The sequence below is a fragment of the Galeopterus variegatus genome, unplaced genomic scaffold, assembly GCF_000696425.1.
Source record: "Galeopterus variegatus unplaced genomic scaffold, G_variegatus-3.0.2 Scaffold4798, whole genome shotgun sequence".
NCBI classification, from domain to species: domain Eukaryota; kingdom Metazoa; phylum Chordata; class Mammalia; order Dermoptera; family Cynocephalidae; genus Galeopterus; species Galeopterus variegatus.
Window position 1 is genome coordinate 126,809 of NW_007730909.1, and position 19,986 is coordinate 146,794.

The 19,986-nt window shown below is 34.0% G+C and overlaps 1 protein-coding gene across 1 annotated transcript in view; it reads right to left on the bottom strand.

Annotated features, from left to right (window-relative positions):
• Positions 1 to 19,986, bottom strand: part of CUL3 (cullin 3) — a gene marked incomplete at its 5' end in the record, with an annotated part of 80,033 nt that overhangs the window by 34,359 nt on the left and 25,688 nt on the right. The window contains 3 exons of the mRNA XM_008588383.1: positions 665 to 893; positions 3,000 to 3,114; positions 4,087 to 4,247. Coding sequence (XP_008586605.1) covers positions 665 to 893; positions 3,000 to 3,114; positions 4,087 to 4,247 — 505 coding nt within the window. The remainder of the gene's footprint in view (positions 1 to 664; positions 894 to 2,999; positions 3,115 to 4,086; positions 4,248 to 19,986) is intronic.

Here is a 19,986-nt window from a genome sequence, read left to right on the forward strand (position 1 = left end):
TCCCGTTGCCGGTCCCCGGTACGGGCGCGACACCAAGGGTTGCGATCCCGTTACCGGTCAGTAAAAAAAGACAAAAAGGAAAAAAATAAAATAAAATATTTAGTTTTACTTTTATGCGATTCTCCTTTTCAGTCTGTAACTTCAGAGGTCCCAAAACCAAACTACTAACTAATCTAAATATGTGAATATGGAAGACACAAATATTTCTATATTTTCAGCACTCTTATCACAACTAAAACCCAAAGGAAAGCCTATAAAAAAATCTAAGATGGAAACTTCAGATTTTAAAAGCCATAGGAGAATATGTGGGAACAGACAGAGCCCAAACCCTCTGGTTTACAAAAACAATGTACAGGAATGGATGAGAGGCTCATTGGCCTCATGAATAATATCATCTTCTGTATTAAGAAAAACACAAAGTGAGGAGACTTAAAATGAAAGGGAAGAAAACTACTCAATTCATTAAAAATATTTAAAATCTTCATTAATGAGACAGTATAAAGATTTACCACTAAATCCCATCAAAGTAACATCAGTGACAAATTAACAACATATACCACAACTTCTTGAAAACTGACATTCATAATCTAATTGCAGGAGAATAAAAACTATTGATAATAAGATAAAATAAAGATTTAATTATTTTTCAGCTGATAACACTTACCTTCTGTCTTTCCATTTTTCAACATATGTACAAGCCCAGAATTCTCCATTTCTACTATAGTCTTCATGTGCTTAGAAATGAGTTCCCTCTCAACCACCTTTACAATGGGCTCTTCAGTTGATTTGTCAAGGCAGTGCATCACCCGCTCTATTTCTTCATTAATTCTAGCTTCTACTTTCTTTATATATACTGAAGCACTGTTTTCTGCTAAAAATTTCTGGCTTTCCATCTGCAATTAAGAAGCGTTGATTTTTTTAACACAGAATAAAAATGTGTTTCTGTGTTTAACTGGGCTTCTACAGTGTTCATCATAAATTAGCCCAAAAACCTAAGGACTATTAACATTTTATAGAATTTCTCATTGCACGGATTCATATAGTCTGAATTATATCCTTTAAAGTATTTATTCACATACGACTAAACTAACACATTATCAGTAAGCAGTGTTTTTTAAACTTTTCCAATGTACTCCCTATAGCAGAAAAAGTAAATACATGGACAGTGACAGTCAAAAGTACAGAACAGAACCATCTGACCTCAAATGAGAGTGAGAAATTCTTTGATTTGTTTTAATGTAAAATTATAACTAGAAAGATTCATCATGTTTATCGTAAGTTTTGCTGGCATACTACTGGTTACTAAAGTCTTCCTACAACTCCACTCCCAATCTCATAGTATATATACTAAAGTTTGAGAAACAAAGCATTTAAATAACTATTAATCATGTCTGCTAACAACAGCCTTACAGAAGTTTCTCTAAACTATAAATGTTACCCCAACTGATTTTAACCTATTTGATAGCAGCATTAACGAATACACTTAAGAATTCTATAATAGAAGACACGAACAAAATTTAATAAATAAATTTCCCGCTTTCTTAACAAAAAGTAGCTTTAGGGCCAGCCCGTGGCTCACTTGGGAGAGTGTGGTGCTGATAACACCAAGGCCATGGGTTCGGATCGCTGTATAGGGATGGCCGGTTGGCTCACTTGGGGGAGCATGGTGCTGACACCACCAAGTCAAGGGTTAGGATCCCCTTACCAGTCATCTTTTTTTTTTTTTTAAGTAGCTTTAATACTTGAAAATAATCAAGTTCCTAAGAAAAGACATTAACAAACTAAATAAAAATCTTGCTGAGACCATTTATCCATTCACTATTAAAAATAGTATGCATATGTATTACACACACATACACATATGTCATTGTAGCAAATTCTGGAATCTTAATTTACAAACAATGTATCTACTATTAGTATATATATATATATATAGTGTAATAAAGATCAAAGATATTGTTTAAAGTATCTGGAGGCTGACATATTATTAGAAAATAAAGACTGTTTCCCACATTATAAATTCATAAAGCATGGTCCAGGCTCACCAGTGCAGGCTACAAGGGTCTTCCTGATGGACCACAAACTGATTTTGGGGAAAAAAAAAAAAAACACAAAAAAGCACCAAGTCCATTCTTTGTCTCTTTATTGGAAGACACCAAAATTCACCAAGTTCCATTTATATATACATCCAAATGTATGTATATATACATTTATATATACATAGTATGAATGACCTACTAAATTATTAAGAGTTATTATAAATTTGTAGTTCTTTTTTAAAAAAAGCATATTAGTGGAGTTAAATTAGTATTCTACTAAGACATCTGTTTTGGCAATACTACAAAACTACTTCAAATCACTCAGACAGTTGCAGTTTTCAGGAAGGATGCCTGATTATCATTAGCTTATAAGTACTGTCTTACATTAGTCTGTACCAAGTTAGCGTTATTACCATCATTTCTTTACAAATTAGTAGTTGTTCAGCTTCCCTTTTAGCAATTTAGTCGATTTGGGGTTGTATATATTGCTCCAAATTTGTACCAATAGTACTTATTGGCCTATACTTTCCTAATCAACAAAACTTTAAGGTAAATACGCACTATTAAGTCATGCATATCCATGTTTTTGGTACTAGTAATTTATATTACTAAAAGTCCGTACAGTGAGAATTCATTGGTGACATGCTACCTGTGAATTTATGGTACTTAGATAACTTGTAACATATAAGTATAATAAAATGTTAAGGGTATTTCTAAACTTTATGCTTTATAACATACAATAAAAAAAATGTGTGTAAGTTCAAACTCCTCTATTTGCTATCAATGAGTTCCTTCACTGCAATGTGAGAATGTGGGGTAGGTGTACTGACGGATATTTTTTTCACCCTCCCCCCGGCAATGGACCTCCATCAAAAAGGTTAAAATGTTCAAATTAGTAATTACATTCAATAACATTAAGAACATCCTAAAAGAGCGTTTATTTACATCTTCACTGATTACCTGAAAAAATTCTGCAGACATTTCCAAAAAAGGAGCCTCAAAATCTTCTTCATAGACTGATCTTCCTTCAAGACCTAAAATCATTAACATCTGGCAAGCATTTCGTATTGCGCCTCTGTCAAAAGAAATTAAATCACTTGATAATTAAATTACATTGAAGATACATGCAAAAAATGCAAAGGAAGTAGGTAGAAATACCTTTAAAACATTTAACTTTTATCAAAGTAACCAATCTCCAGTAAGCAACTCATTTATAACATAAGAATTGAGAGTAATTTTAATTGGAAAGCATATCTTGACTGCACAACTATTTATCTCAGTTGTTCTTACTCTGTTATAAAGGTTTTTTTACAGAAAATATTTAAGATGTCTAAATATTTCTATGTATTTATAAACACAAAGAGGCTATTTTTCTGGAAGCAGGGAGGAGGGAAGGGAGAATAGGGAAGAAGGGATGGAGGAAGGCAGGGAGGGAAAGCAGGAAGGAAGGAGCGGAGGGAGGGAGGTAGGATGGCAGGGGGTAGGTTAGGTTGTACTGCTGGACATGGGTATAACAACATACAGCTATTCCTAGGCAAAATAATTTTTTGCACTATGTAAATTCTGGGCAATCCTAATCAACCTTCAAAGCTGAAATAATAAGAATTTTACAAGTCTTCATCCAACAGCTGCTCTGAAAACAGAGAAGCAGAGAAAGCAATTTTACATGTTTCAATCCACTCTAGTGCGGCATCACAAAAATGGCATTCCCATCTTGTTAAGAAAGGGGGGGCGGAATATGACTTTGAAGGAGTACAGTAGTTCTTAGTCATTTTAGACTATTTTCAACATTTTTCTTAAAAAACATTAAGAACAAAGGCTAGGCAAAAACTTAAAGAAAAAGACCAAGAGAAGAAATATGTTATTACACACACGTGCCAGCATGAAAAATTCTAGGTAACTTAGTTAACTAGGGTATAAGGTTTTTGAAGATTTTCACAATGTGCTAGACATTCAAACTTTACTTTAATAAAACTGTGACAGTGAATCAGTTCTCAAGATATAACCACTAAAATTAAAACCTCAAGAATAAACAGATAAGTTATACCTGTCTACAACTTCTCCTTTCCGCTCTCTTGCAATCATATCCAATAGAGTTTGCCGTAGATGATCCCTAATACACCCATAACGTACAACTTGATCTCGAAAAATAATTAATCCCAAATTGTAGACATTCTCCACATTATTTTGTTGTACATATACACGGTCCTGCAGTTAAAACAAGATCATATAAACATGGATATAATTCTTGCAAATATAAAAATAACTATTGTGAGCTACAATAACAAAGAAAATAAAATTCCAAAAGCAGTTATTTTTCAGGTGAGAAACACTTCAAACTATCTTAAGCAGCATGGAATTTTCTAGTACCTCCCAAGTTATTTAAAAGTAAGTCTTTATAATTACAGTGGTTACTGAAACAAATAAGGGCTATTGACGGTGCCCATTTACCCTAAGAAAAAGAGAAAAAGGCAAGTATCATACCTAGGGAAAGGAGAGTAGGCAGAAAGCAGAGGAAAAAAAAGGAAGCAGCAACGTAGGTAGACCACACTAGTACAGTACTTTTTCCCTAAAGCTATACCATGCCAAACCAAGTTCTTTCTTAAATTCTGAAGGTGAAGATCACATTCTTTGAGAGCTGAATGAAATACAGATCCACATGACTTAAGGTGATTGTTACTCGTAAATATTAACAGGCTCTAATGCATATAATAGAGCAGCACTAAATATTATATAATTAAAACACCTGTAGTTATTACTGTCACTTCAAACAGATTACTTACTGGTAATCATCTCACTTGCAAATTTACATGACTTAAGGTGATTGTTACTCGTAAATATTAACAGGCTCTAATGCATATAATAGAGCAGCACTAAATATTATATAATTAAAACCCCTGTAGTTATTACTGTCACTTCAAACAGATTACTTACTGGTAATCATCTCACTTGCAAATTCTTACCAACATGACTATAGGTCACTTTAAAGAGCACAAATAAAATTACTAGCTACAGAAGTCCTATTTTGTGCACTATTTGAAAATCCATATTTACACTAAAACACACTGAAATGAAACGACTGTTTTTGATGCACAAAATAATTAACAATATAATTCCCTTCTGTTCTTAACAAGGATCCCTTTGAGATCTGGTAGATCTACGAACCTCCTAAGCTTATGAAATTATTGTGTTTGTCTGCAACTAAGTACTTTGAAAAAAGAATCCACAGCTTTCACCAGACTCTCAAAGGTATTTGTAGTTAAAAAAAAAAAAAGTTAAGAAGCACTACAAACTGATCTTTGAACTTTTTGAAACTCTGCATAATATATAAACTTAAATCATCACAAGCAACACCAAACAGACTATAAGGTGAACATGAACAGAGCTCTACCATACTAACAATGTATCAAACTTAAAATTCTCTGTGTGTAGTAGCCCTGGTTTTCTTCCTCCAATTTTCTCTTTTCATTCATTTTATACAAAGGCACATACCTAATAGCCACAAGGAAAGCCACTCTTTTATTAGCATCTTCAGTGCTTGTATTTCTACATTCTACATAATCTAAGCACAAATTCACATTTTTCAAATCGTGACATCAAATTTAGGGAGTTCAAAATTCTCACTGATGACTTCTCCAATAAGTCAGTCCCTGGACTTTACACTTCCATCTACAAGATCTTAAATTCTAAGTTTTCCTCTTACCACATCCCTCCTTCCTTTTGATGATTCCCATTCTACCTGAACCTCTTCTTTGCTTTCATTGTGACCTCCAGGCCCAACCCTTTCCTACTGCCAGCCTGTTTTTGTCTTATATTTCAGCATAAGACAAGATGTGTGCAATACAAATTGGCATAAATCTAGTAATTTAAAAAGAAATGAGAATCCTTTTTATTATGAACATAATCACTCTTATTATTGCTTAAATAAACTATTTTATAAATTTGATTTTTAAAGTTCTGAATATAAACTTCTGTGGTACAGAAAAACACCATATATGTGAGAATCTCTCTTACCCAATGTGATCAATACCAGTATCTGGCTGATTAACTAAAGGCAGTTGTAAAATAGTGAAACTATTAAGCATACACCTGCATCTTAAACATTTTAATATAAAACGTATAAATGCTCATTCAGATATTAAGACTTTCTTTGAATGTGAGTTCTGTGATTGAAGTTTAACACAGTCTTTCTTACACATACTCACATATAATAAACTAACATTTCTAGTTTCACTTTCATTAATGTGGAGAATGAACTAGCAACATTCGTGAAGTGATCTGAATGGAAAATCCTTCTAGATTTTTACAATTTCCACTCCAATGTTTTAAATTACCACACTTAATTTGAACCAATATGTAGCCATTAATTTTAATCAAGTCTTTCCAAAGCATTCAATCTAGTTTACCAAAGAAAATTGTTTTTCACACCACTTTATCAATTTACAAAATCTTAAATTATGTAATAACAACAAGAAGTACAACTGGCATAAGCAGATTTGAAAACAAATACAACTGACTTTTGGTAAGGGCAAAGCTCAATTGCTAAAAGCAGACTAGAGAAAATTATACTGGAAAGTAGCCTAATAGCCATGAGAGAACTTTGTCATCAGTCAGGATGTTTTACGGCTAGGATAGAAAGCACTGATAATTCTGGCAAGTCCTTTAAGTTTCAACTGTACAAAACTATGTGACATTAAGCAAATTTCAAAGGGGAAAAAAAAGTGTGTGTGTGTGTGTGTGTGTGTGTGTGTGGTGTGTGTGTGTGTGTGTGTGTAAAATGAGCAAGTTTAACATATGTCTGCTAAGACGACTAATCCCTTTCTTAAGAAATCAAATACCAAACGTTCTTAATTTAGACTATGAGAAATGTCAAATAATTATTAGGTCATATTATATTGTTTTTGGTGAAAAGGCATTATGTACAAGAATTACAGAACCAAACATGTATACAATGTAACCTTCAAAGAAAATTAGAGTGTTAGAGTGATATTTAACATTTTTAATTTTTGCTTTATTGCAGTATAATATATATGCCATAAAATTCGCCCATTTTAAGAGTATATAGTTCAATACTTTGTAGGAGATTTCTATAGTTGTGCGACCATTGCCATAATCCAGTTCTAGAATATTTCCATTACCCAAAAAAACCCCGCAAGCCTATCTGCAGTCAGTATCACTCCCATTCCCAGTACCCATGCTTTCTGGGAAGTAGCCTCACAGCATTGTCTCTATACATTTCCTTTTCTGTCTCTATACGTTTCCTTTTCTGGATGTTTCAAATAATATATAACCTTTTGTGCCTGATTTCTTCCACTAAGCATAAAGTTTCTAAGGTTTATCAATGTAACATATATCAGTATTTCATTCTTTTTAGTGCTAAAACAGTATTCTGTTGCACAGATACACAACACTTTGCTTATCTATTCATCAGCTGATGGATACTTGGGGTTATTTCTATTTTTGTCTATTATGAATAATGTGGCTATGAACATCTGGGTACAATTTTTTTGTGAATATATGCTTTCATTTTTCTTGGGTGAATCCTAGGAGTGAAATTACTGGGCCATATAAAAATTACCAAACTGTTTACTGAAGTGGTTATATCAGTTACAGTATATTTTTTATTATTATTTTTATAATGGACATAATTGTACATATTTATGGGGTACAGTGTGAGGTACACTTGTATAAAATGTATAATGATAAAATAAAGGCAATTAGCATGTCCATCACCATATTTATCATTTCCTTGCATTGGAAACATTCAAAATTCTCTCCTCTAGCTATCTAAAAATATACAATAACTTATTACCTATAGTCACCCTACAATGCTACAGAACACTTGAATTATTCCTATCAATAATTTTGTATCCATTTACAAACCTATCCCTATCCCTGCCTTCCCCCTACCCTTCCCAGCCTCTAGTAACCATTATTCTACTCTCTACTTCTGAGATCAACTTTTTTAGCTTCCATATATGAGTGAGAACATGTGGTATGTCTTTCTGTGCTTGGCTTATTTCAATAACAAAATGTCCCCTGGGATCACCATGTTGCCACAAATAACATGATTTCATTCTGTTTTTTTAAGGTTGAATAGTGTTCCACTGTGTGTGTGTATTATATGTCACATTTTCATCATCCATTCATCTGTTGATGGACACAGGGTGATTCCATCTTGTGGCTATTGGTAACAGTGCTGCAATAAACATGGAAGTGCACATATCTATTTGATATAGTGATTTCCTTTTCTTTGGATCTATATCCAGTAATAGCATTTCTGGATCATATGATAATTCTATTTGTAGTTTTGGGGGACCCTCCACCCACTGTTTCATAATGGCTACACTCATTTACATTCCCACCAATAGTACATAAGATTTCCCCCTTTCTCTGCATCCTCACCAGCATTCATTATTTTTTGTCTTTTTGATAATAGTCATTCTAACTGGTGAAATGACATCAGGAAATGTGCATTTCCCTGATGATGAGTGATATCAAGCATTTCTTCACATACTTGTAGGCCATTTGTATTGTCCTCTTTTGAGAAATGTTTATTCCAATCATTTGCCCATTTTTAACAGGATTACTTGGGTTTTCTTTCTTTCTTTCCTTTTTTTTTACTGTCGAGTTGAGTTCTTTGTATATTCTGGATAGTAATCCCTTGTTGAATGCATAGTTTGCAAATATTTTCTCCCATTCTGCAGGTTGTCTCTTTATTCTGTTGACTGCTTCCCTTCCTATGCAAAAGATTTTTAGTTTGATATAATCTCATTTGTCTATTTTTGCTTTTGTTACCTGTGCTTTTGAGGTCTTATCCATAAAATCTTTGCCCAGACCAATGTCCTGAAGCATTTCCTCATCTCACGTTTAAGTCTTTAATCTACTTTGAGTTGATTTTTGTATATGGTGAGAGACAGGGTTCTAGTTTCATTCTGCATATAGATATCCAGATTTCTCAGCACCACTGACTGAAGAGACAGTCCTTTCCCCAATGTATGTTCTTGGTGCCTTTGTCGAAAATCAGTTGGCAGTAAATATGTGGATTTCCGAGTTCTCTGTTCTGTTCCATTGGTCTATGTGTCTGTTTTTATGCCAGTACCATGCTATTTTGGTCTGAAGTATATTCTGGTGTCAGGTAGTGTGATATCTCCAACTTTGTTCTTTTTGCTCAGGACTGCTTTGGCTATTCGGGGTTTTTTGTGGTTCCATATAATTTTAGGTCTGAGGATTAAGGATTTTTTCTATTTCTGTAGAAAATGTCATTGGTATTTTGAAAGGGATTACATTGAATTTGGGTAGTATAAATATGGAAATTGTAATATTATTGGTAAGAACTAAATGTGGAGTTAGATTAACTGGCAGTGTGAACAGTTAGTTTACTGGCAGTATCAACTTGAGTAAGTCATTTATTCATTCTGGCCCTCAGTAAAACAAAGGGCTGATAAAAATAATCTCTAAAACTTTAATATGATGTCCTATAAAGCTTAATCTTCAGACCAAAAATTAACTAATACAGGGTATCAAGATACATTTCACTACTACTTCTTCCCTTTCTATTTGTTATCAGTCTCCCCCAGCCTGGGTTTTCCTCTTCCCATTCCTAAGCACAGTGATCCTATCACTACTGAAGGAGGTCAATCTATAACCTTGGCCTTCATAATGTTTCCTATGTCAAGCCCTCTGTCAAAAAGGCAGAAAGGAATCAGGCACAGCTGATGAATTCCTCAGGTACGCAGTGTACTGGAGGAAAGGATGCTTCAGTAAATGAAGCTGGGCACGATGAGAACACAGTTGGAGGGTGTGCGCAGAACACAGAACATTTATATCCACGGGACGAGGGAAATACAGATAATGTAGTATAAGAGCTAAACCCTTGTCTTTCAACTTGAGACTGTCAAGGTGTGTATAATGATTATAATTAAATGACATATAATATTAAGAACTGTTAACCCTGAAATTTGATTACAGATACAAGAGAGCTAATATGGAGAAGGGAAAACCCAGAAACCTAAGTGTGATTATATAAAATTAGCAATATTAGTCATTTATATTACATGTTTGATATGTATGATTAATCACCATCAACTAAAATGGCTACGCATACATAACCCGAGTGTTAATGTGTTAAAAGAAATGCATGTACACATTCACAGTACACTTGTGACCTGTACATAATATATATTAAAATATTTGCTGACTGAGCTTGCTAAATCTTCTGTTTATTGTTTATTAGCATTATCAGAAGGAATTCAGCCTGTAGGTATATAACAGCATTTTATTCATAACAGATTCTAATAGGAATCTCTCCATTAAAAAAAAAAGTAGCTGATTTAATGTAATATAATATTGAAGTAGTTCTAATGTTCTAATCACTAAAATCACTGCGAGGTTTTTATTTTTGTATACGTTTCCATGATTTTTTTTTTTTTTTTTTTAAATTCCAGCTCTAGTTAACCTCTAACTACCTAAAAGAATGCAATCTCAAAGTATGGACAAGATTAATAAAATCACCCAGAAAAACAGAAAAAATATTAAAAGACTAATAACTTTAAAATATTTTAATCACAGGCTTTGACCAAAGTGTAGTTGGTATGAGTTCAACATTAGTCACCTATCTACGGAAGAGAGCTCAGCAGAGATAGAAAGTTGGCAGCTGTATCTAATTTGCCTTTTTAAAAACCAAAATAAAGATATTTTAAATATAAAATGTTCTGAAAAACATGTTTGAAAGCCTAATGTGAGTCAAACATTATATTTACATAAAAGGATGTGAGTTTGATCACCACAGAGATAAAACACATTTTAAATCTCTACTTATACTTCTCTCTCAGTGGTTGCTATTCCTAGGCCAAGCAAAGCCTGCAATGGGCAAGAAACTTCACATGACCTAGGGTGAGAGAGAAGAACCAATGATGGAACCATCTCATGTCCTTCTTTTCAGAGAGCGGGGTAGAAGTCAGACTGCTTCTGCATCTGACTTCATCAATACAGTTAACTCCATCCATATAGTTAAACTAACTTATAAGCCTTATAAGCACTTCATCTATAACACAACATCTTACAATGCTATACCACTTATTTCTACTTCTAGTCTTCAAAGAATAGCTTTTTAAGACCAACTTCCCTGCCATGAACAACTACAAAGAAAAACATCAACTAGGACAGGCAGGTCTCTAGGAGTTGTGTTGAAGAGAGAAGATCTGTCCTTCTTTGCTACACGAAAAGGGAACCTCAACCAGGCAAATTCCATGTAAAACTCCTTCTGTAAATGCCTACTCAAGACTTAGGGCTCTTTGCATTACCAGGGGACAAGAAGACACCAGCAAACAAAGTGCCTGGCCCTATAAGGGCATAGATATTACTACTTCCACCACCTTGGCAAAGATTTGTCCTTCCCCCTTATCTGATGGCTCAAAGCCCACCAAGGTATCTATATAGTTAACTAATATACAAAAGTTCAAATCAGCATTCAAAAGTATGCTTAGAGGTGTCAAGACATACTATGCAAAAATATAGTTCCTATGAAAGCTCAAAATATGCAAAAACAAGGAGTGCCTTTTTAAGTGAGCTAAACAGCTTCATTATTCAGGGAATGATATTAAAAACAAATCAAAATAAAAAATAAAATAAAAATGAATTTGAAAATGCAGTTCAAAAAATAATAACTCTTATTACTTAATTTACCTCCAAGAAAAGGTTCGGTAAATATTTTCAACAGTCATTATACTATAGAAAAGCAAACCAGGATAAATGGGTTCTGGGCACAGTAAAGTAATCAGTGGCAGGCCCAAGGAAAGAAACAACTTACAAGTTTTTTCAGTTATCACTGACATCTAGTGGTTCATTTTGAACAATGTTTGCTTGCAAGATTAGACAGATCTTTAGGAAGCAAATTCTAAAACCAACCTTTGGGTCACATTTAACTCTGAAAACTTAGTACCACAAATATAAATATAACAGCCCTTTGGTTCAATTACAAAGTTTAAGGTAGCTCTTTATAAAATTTTGGCTTTTAGGTCCAGTAGTTTAGTTCTTTTAACAATACCACTAATGAACCAAGGGTAGGTCATGTATTAGTACTCATTCATCTACACTTCCCTGCCTGCTCCTACTTATGGCCAGTGGTAGCTATTTAGTTAGGCAAAGATCACCGTTAGAAATGTAGTGAAAGTCTGTTGATCATGCTGTCAAATTGGTTAATCAAACTCTTAAATAATTCCTCTTTCAGTTTCTTGTCTTCACAATAAGAGTATCTATAATTGTGTTTTTGTTTTTAAAAAGAGGATACTAAAAGAATGTAAACAAGGGTAAAAATCTTTACAAATATTAAATATTTATCCTGCTAGTAAATTAAAGATAAACTCTGAAAAGTTAAACTCATATTTTTTTTTTTTTAAAAAGCCAGTAACTCTATAGTAAGTCTGTTAGAACATGTCTGTTAGAACATGTTTGAACCTGCCTTTCCAAGCTTAATCTTCTATCTAGGTAATCTTCTATCAACAAGTAACAAATTAAAGTGCTTTAAAGCAGGATTCACTTTCAAACCATGGAATAAATACAGGTTAAGAAGGCTTAACACAATGAGGAAAGAAATATGGAAAAAGTGGAGGGGAAAAAAGTCTAAATAGATCAAAGTATTTTCAATGCTTGTAGTACCAGGGGAAAAAAGTCTAAATAGATCAAAGTATTTTCAATGCTTGTAGTACCTAATTTCACTTCTAAAAGGGCACTGGTAAGATAAAAAATAGTAAATTGTATGAAGGGGGGAAAAAGTCTAAATAGATCAAAGTATTTTCAATGCTAGTAGTACCTAATTTCACTTCTAAAAGGGCACTGGTAAGATAAAAAATAGTAAATTGTATGAACAGATTAACATTTCTGAATTTAACAATATTACTGCTAAATTCAGTAGAAAAACACAGGATATGGTGTCAAAAATCAAGTGTGAAGACTTAACCACGACTTTAAGCTCAGAGTCATAGGCTCCACCATTTTAAAATGTACTCAAAAGCTCTCTCTCTCAGGGCTATGAAAGGTTTAAATGAAAAAAAAGTAGTTGTAAAAAATTCTATTTAAAAAATAATTTCCATTTAAAGTTGTCTACCAAGATATTAGACAAATCAAAACCCTAAGCCATGTTTCTCTAAAGTTCATTAATTGCACTAAATGATAAAATAAAAAGCACTGTTCTCTACTACAAAATTTAATAATCTAAGAATGGGAGGAAAAAAAATTGGGAAATAGTCCCTATTAAAACCACAAGCATATTTGCCCTTAACGTCTTGGAGCAATGAACTTATAAGACTGTATTTTAGGAAAGAAGGCCTATCTTGAGAAGGGATATAATTCAGTGGTTAAGAGCACTGATTCAAGAACCGGACAGCCTCTGCTTCAATCCTGTCTCTGCCATTTACTAGATGTGGCTTTAATATTTGTGTCTGAGTTTCTATAAAATAACTACCTCAAAATGCTATTCCATGTATTTCCACTTCTAATGTTGAAAGAAAAGCTTTTATAAGACAACTCCCCTGGCAAGAACTATAAAACCAGATAAAAATAAAAAGCTACCACCTCACACCCTACAGGATAGTTACTATCAACAAAACAGAAAACAATAGGTATTGGTAAAGATGTAGAGAAATTGGAACCCTTGTGCATTGTTGGTGGGAATATAAGATGGTGCAGCCACTGTGGAAAACAATATGTCAGTTCCTCAACAATTAAAAATAGAATTACCATATGATCTAACAATTCTACTTCTGGGTATATACTAAAAAAAATGAAAGCAGGATCTTGGAGAGGTATTTTGTACACACCCATGTCCACTGGCAGTAGCATTCTTCACAATAACCAAAAAGTAGAAACAACCCAAGTGTCCACTGATGAATGAACAGATAAACAAAATGTGGTTTACACATACAACAGAATATTATTCAGCCATAAAGAGAAAGGAAATTCTAACATATACTATAACATAGATGAGTCTTAAGGACATTAAATGAAATAAACCAACCAAAGGACAAATACTGTATGATTCCACTTATATGAGATACTCAGAGCAGTCAAAGTCACAGAGACAGAAAGTACAATAGTGGTTGGCAGACGCATGGGGGAGGGGAAAATGTTAAGTTATTGTTTAATGGGTACAGAGTTTCAGCTTTGCAAGATAAAGAGTTCTCAAGACAGATGGTGGTGATGGTTGCAGAACAATGTGAGTTAATACCACTGAACCATACACTTTAAAAATGGTTACAACAGTAAACTTTATGTTATGTGTATTATACCACAATTTAAAAAACAAAACAAAACAAACAAACAAACAAAAACTGCACTGTTTGTTTAAAAGCATGGAAGAGCTACAAAGGCAACCTGGACTTGTAGGGTCAAGATTCTGGACAAAAGGCAAGTAAACCAAGAGCAGCCCCACATTAGCCTCCACTCGTTCACTTAGGTCATCTGCTATATTTCCAAGAGGCCAGGCAGAAAGTTACAGGTGGGGCTGACTACCCAACAGCTGAAACTTGAGGCCAAGGTTCCAAGAGGACAGAAATAAAGAAAACCAGAAATTCTGCAAGCAATTTTCCATTGAGATATTTAATGATACATCACCTAAGCAAGGGATCAGACATCAAAAAGCCAAACAGAAAGCAGTAGGCTAAAGAGCTAAACGAAGGCAACTGGCAGACTTGCAGCGCTGAAAATACAAAAGTTAGAATTCAAGGCACAGTTATGTGGAAACTAACCTGGTAAACACCTCAGGCTTTCAGCTGAGACCCCAGAAAGTCTATGCCCTGTGAGTATACAATGTTATCTCTAAAGTAACCACTAAAATAATAATAAAAGAAAATAATGAGCTAATGGGTAGAAGCACAGAATAATAAAGCATACTTATCTAAAAAAGGCAAAAAAGGCTGAGAAAAGCAGTGAAGAACAGATAAGACAAAGTAAAAAATAGCAGGATGGTAAATTTAAACTCAAATGTATCAATTACATTAACTGTAAATGAGCTAGATAGATGCTTCAATTTAGAAACAAAGATTGTCAGATGTGGTTATAAAGCATGTTGATGTATGGTACAAGTAACACACTTTAAATATAAGGATACAGAAAGGTTGAAAGAAAAGGATGGGAAGAAACCCGCCATGCAAACACTGACCAAAAGAAAGTTGATATAGTAAGGCCAGACAAAGCAAACTTTAAGGCAAGAAGTATTACTGGAGAGAAAAAGAGATTTCATAAAAATAAAATAGTCAATTCAACAGGAAGATAAAATAATCCTAAATTTATAATCACTTTGTAACAAAATCTCAAAATATATAAACTAAAGGGGAAAACAGACAAATCCACAAGCCAACCTGAAGATTTTAGCATTTCTCAATAGCTGACAGGACAAGCAAACCAACAAAAATAATTCAGTAAGGATGTGGAAGATTTAAACAACATGGTTAATGAATTTAACCAAACTGTTATTTGTACAACACTTCATCTAACAATTTTAGGTAGAAAAACTGAAATTAATTGAAATTAGAAACTTCTTTTCATCAGACACCACTGAAAAGGCAAGCCCAGAAAAGACATGAGCATGCAATACATGTATCTATCTGACAAAGGACTTTTATCCAGAATATATGAAGAATCCCACAAGTTACTAAGAAAAAGACAGATAACCTACCTTTCTTTAAAAATGGGCAAAAGTCTTGTGCACTTTTATATATCAACAAAAAACTTTTCAAAAAAATTAGAAAATTTCCAAGTTAGTGTAGGTGTTGTTAGACTATCAAATGAATACAATAACTGTAATTATATCTAAGATTTTTAGTGAGTTTCTATGTACTCCGATAATAATAATTTTAAATAACTTCTGATGATAATTGGGAATCTTCAGTCTTAGAAAGTCACTTCTTTAAAAAGAATTTTAATAGAAGATTCAGAATTAAAATGAGAAAACAAACAGAATACTAAAAATTTCTAATATGCTTTGATAGCTTACACTTGGATTGCAGATAAAGTCACTGTTCTTAAATTAGGTGTGGGAAACCAAGATTATCTATGCAATTGGATGTCCACATTGTAAAATTGCCCAGTGAAAGAAAAACTTAGAAAAAGGAACCAGTTATTTAAAATAATGCTTAATAACATATACCCACTCAGTTAATACTTGCTAAATGAATTTATCATCATAGCAAAAAGGTAAATGTTTGCTCAACCCTGGGTTTATCACAAATTCTATCTAACAGTCAATTAATGTACTTCTCCTGCACTGAGATGGTACAACAAAGTGGTGAAGACCATGGGCCCTGGAATCAAAAAAGACTTGCATTCAATTCTCTTCTCCAGTTATTTAATAACTGTATGATCATGGCAGGTTGATTTTTCCAACCTCAGTTCTTATCTTTCAAATTTCAGTTTCTTCATCTACAAAACTGAGATTACAATACGCAAGCTGAAGGTCAGGTATTTAAAACATTTAGCACAGTGATACAGTTATATAATAAATGATATTTACTGTTGCACCCAGGAAAGTATTTTTACTTCTTTAAGGAAACACAATAAAAATTTTAATTTTATTGCTTTCCCAAAGTCCTGCTTAAAAACAACAAAAAAGGATATCATGAGGATTAAATTAATTAATATACTTAAAGTGCTTAAATGGTGTCTGGCACCCACTAAGGACTAGTGGGTAGACTCATAGCTAAGGCTATATTAACCCACTTTAAGAGTCCTTAAAGAAATTGTAATCAACTTAATACTAAGCTATCCACACCTCCTGTTTTCTTCCTTACCATTCCCCAGAAGCAGCTACTCAGTTTCAGTCTTAAAATGGTATAAAACTTATAGAGCTGAAAGGACTCTAAAATTTAAAATGACCTAACCAACACATCCTTACCAGATCCATAGACAGGTTCAAGCACCCATAAACTCCTTTTTAAACTGCACATTAAAGTATGTATTGTATGGATGTACAAATGCCTACTTCTATGAGAGGTTCCATGAATTTTAACCATTCTACAAAGGATCTATGACTCCTAAAAAGATAAGAACCAGAGCTCTTATCCAATATATTTATTTTACAGATAAGGAAACAAAAGTCTTAGCCAGAGGAGGTTAAATGACTTAAGCCAATTAATGACAAAGCTGGAACTAAAGCCGAGAGTCTCTTAATTCATTATTATTTTTTTCACTACTCCAAACTTCCCACATATTCGGTAGCAGTTCACTTTATGTACAGAAGTTTCATTCCCTTTATTCAACCCGGAAATATGTTCTCTATTTCTCACTACACCACAGCACCTACTTCCTGTGAAGGGCAAAAATTGCCCCTATACCAGGTAATGTAAACACTGAATACTTGCCTCCCTAAACTTAATGTCATGGACTGCTCAATCATTACTGCTGCACACTCAAAAAATCAGTTCACAGGGCACAGTGATTGAGGTGTTTATGGTCCTATTAATTTGTTTCAAACAGGAACTGAAGAATATTAAATAATAATTTTAAATAACAAGAATAAAGCAATTACGTATAATAAAAACAAATTAAAACAAAAAAGAAACAGGAGCTGAGATGGAAGGCAAGGAAGAAAATCTAGTTATCAAGCTCACTCTTCCTAACCTTTACAGTATTTATGATGACACCCTGGTTGTATTTTACATAAGGGCCTAATACTTAGCTTTTGATCTAACTATAAAAAGATGCCAGGATATTAAACATTGTCAGTTGCAGATGCAAAAACTAGAGCACAAATGGGGAAAGCTTGTTTTAAATATACCCTTCCTGCAAAAGCAGAGCTGGTAAAAATGTTGAATGGACGTGAAACTTAACAGCCCAAGTCACTGGATCCTGTTTCCTTCTAAGATGTCATTTTGAAGGCAGAGGTGTGCCAGGGCAAATCAATCTGGCTGTGCTTTTCTAGAATATAGCTATTTTCAAACTTCTCTAAATGTGTTATCTAGAATACTGTAAAGAAATGCTTTTTGGAGCTAAAAGCATCAAAATCTACAGGAGAAAATACAGACCCACGAAGTCCATCACCTCCATGTTCTCATCCTATCTTCTGACCTCCAAGGACACATAAATCCTCCTTGGCAGCTCCAGGCAAAGAGCTCACAGCATTTCTCTCAACTATGCTCCTTGCTGTGTTATTACCTTTGGGAACTACAACATTCATCCTAAAGAGCAATCTGACACACTCCTCACAGATACTTAAATTTTCATCTTCCATTTTATCCTTAAGTCACATACTGATGTGGGCAAACCTTCAACCTCATAATTAGAAGACATCAAGTAACTCTGGCACTGACCTCATCTTTTCCTTCCTGCCTCTCCTACTCTGTTAAAAGAACCTGCTCCTCACTCTTCACTGGGTTTCCAGGTCTACTGACCCCTAATACCTAGACAAACCTTCAACCTCATAATTAGAAGACATCAAGTAACTCTGGCACTGACCTCATCTTTTCCTTCCTGCCTCTCCTACTCTGTTAAACTTAAAAGAACCTGCTCCTCACTCTTCACTGGGTTTCCAGGTCTACTGACCCCTAATACCTAGTATTTCTATTTCCTGGGACCTTATGATTCACTTGCCTCCTTAAACAGCACAGACCCATGATTAACCATTTCAACAATGTTACTTACCATCTTAGAATTCTCCCCATACCCAATATGGGAAATTCTAGCAGTGGGTTTTCCTTAGTTTGAACATTCATTCTTCTCTGAGTACCTCTGGAAAAAGCACAGACTCTGCTAACTGATTGTACTATACAAAATCTGTGCTAACACACCTAAATTATCCTCTTAGAACTACAGATAATCTGTTACTTACACCTAGTTGACCTTAGCACAGTGGGTATTCCACATGTTGTCCTTGTATTAGTTTCTTATTGCTGCTATAACAAAGTACCACAAATTTAGAGTTCAGAAAACTGAAACGGGCTCAGTGGACTAATGTCACACAGTGTTCACAGGGCTGGTTTTTCCTGTAGGCTCTGAGGGGGAACCACTTCCTTGCCCTTTTTCAGCTTCTAGAGGCCATCTAAATTCTTTGGCTAGTGGTCATCACTCCAATCTCTGATTCCATCATAACATCACCTTTTCCTCTGACTCCCTCTTGTAATGACCACTGTGATTACATCAGACCCATGGAAGAGCAGAGCATAATCTAGCTGTAGATCCTTAACTTAACCATATCTGCGAAGTTCCTTTTGCCATATAAAGTAATATTCCCAGGTTCCAGAGATTAGTCATGTACATACATGGTGGTGGCAATATTCTATCTACCACACTCCTCAAGCTCCCAACAACTCTCATGCTTCTGTCACCCTAAACTAATGGTCTACCTTCTATTTTATTAAGGAGACTAAGAGCATCAGAGGAGAATTCCTCAGCTTCTCTCCTCTTCATGAAGTTGTGACACTCCACCGCACCTCTTTACACATCCTTGATGACTTTCCAAATAGCTCAAAGCAGCAGCGACCCTCCTCTCCTGGATTACTCTAACCATACCTTTGAATTTATACCCTCTATGATCTTCTTAAAGGATTACCTGCAATACTACTCTACCTTTGTTGTTTGTGAAAACAACTGGAAATATAGACAAATTCAAGTAAAAATGCAAAAATATCTTTGAAATTCACCATGATGTTTTATGTAGAAAATTCATCTAACCTTCTACTAATTCTACATTAAGATAGGAAATGATTTTCTATTTCCTTTGATATTAATTCTAATTGTTCAAGAGTAGCCTATAAAATACTATCCATAAACTTAATTCCCATTGATATTGTATATAGTTTAAAGGGAAAAAATGAACAAAATAGTAATAAATACTTACAGACTATATCCATAATTAAGGCTATCACATAACCTATATTATAACAAACTTCCTTTCTAAAATATTCAAATCTTTTCCCAATCATTAATCTTTTGAATAATGAAAACTGAAAATCAA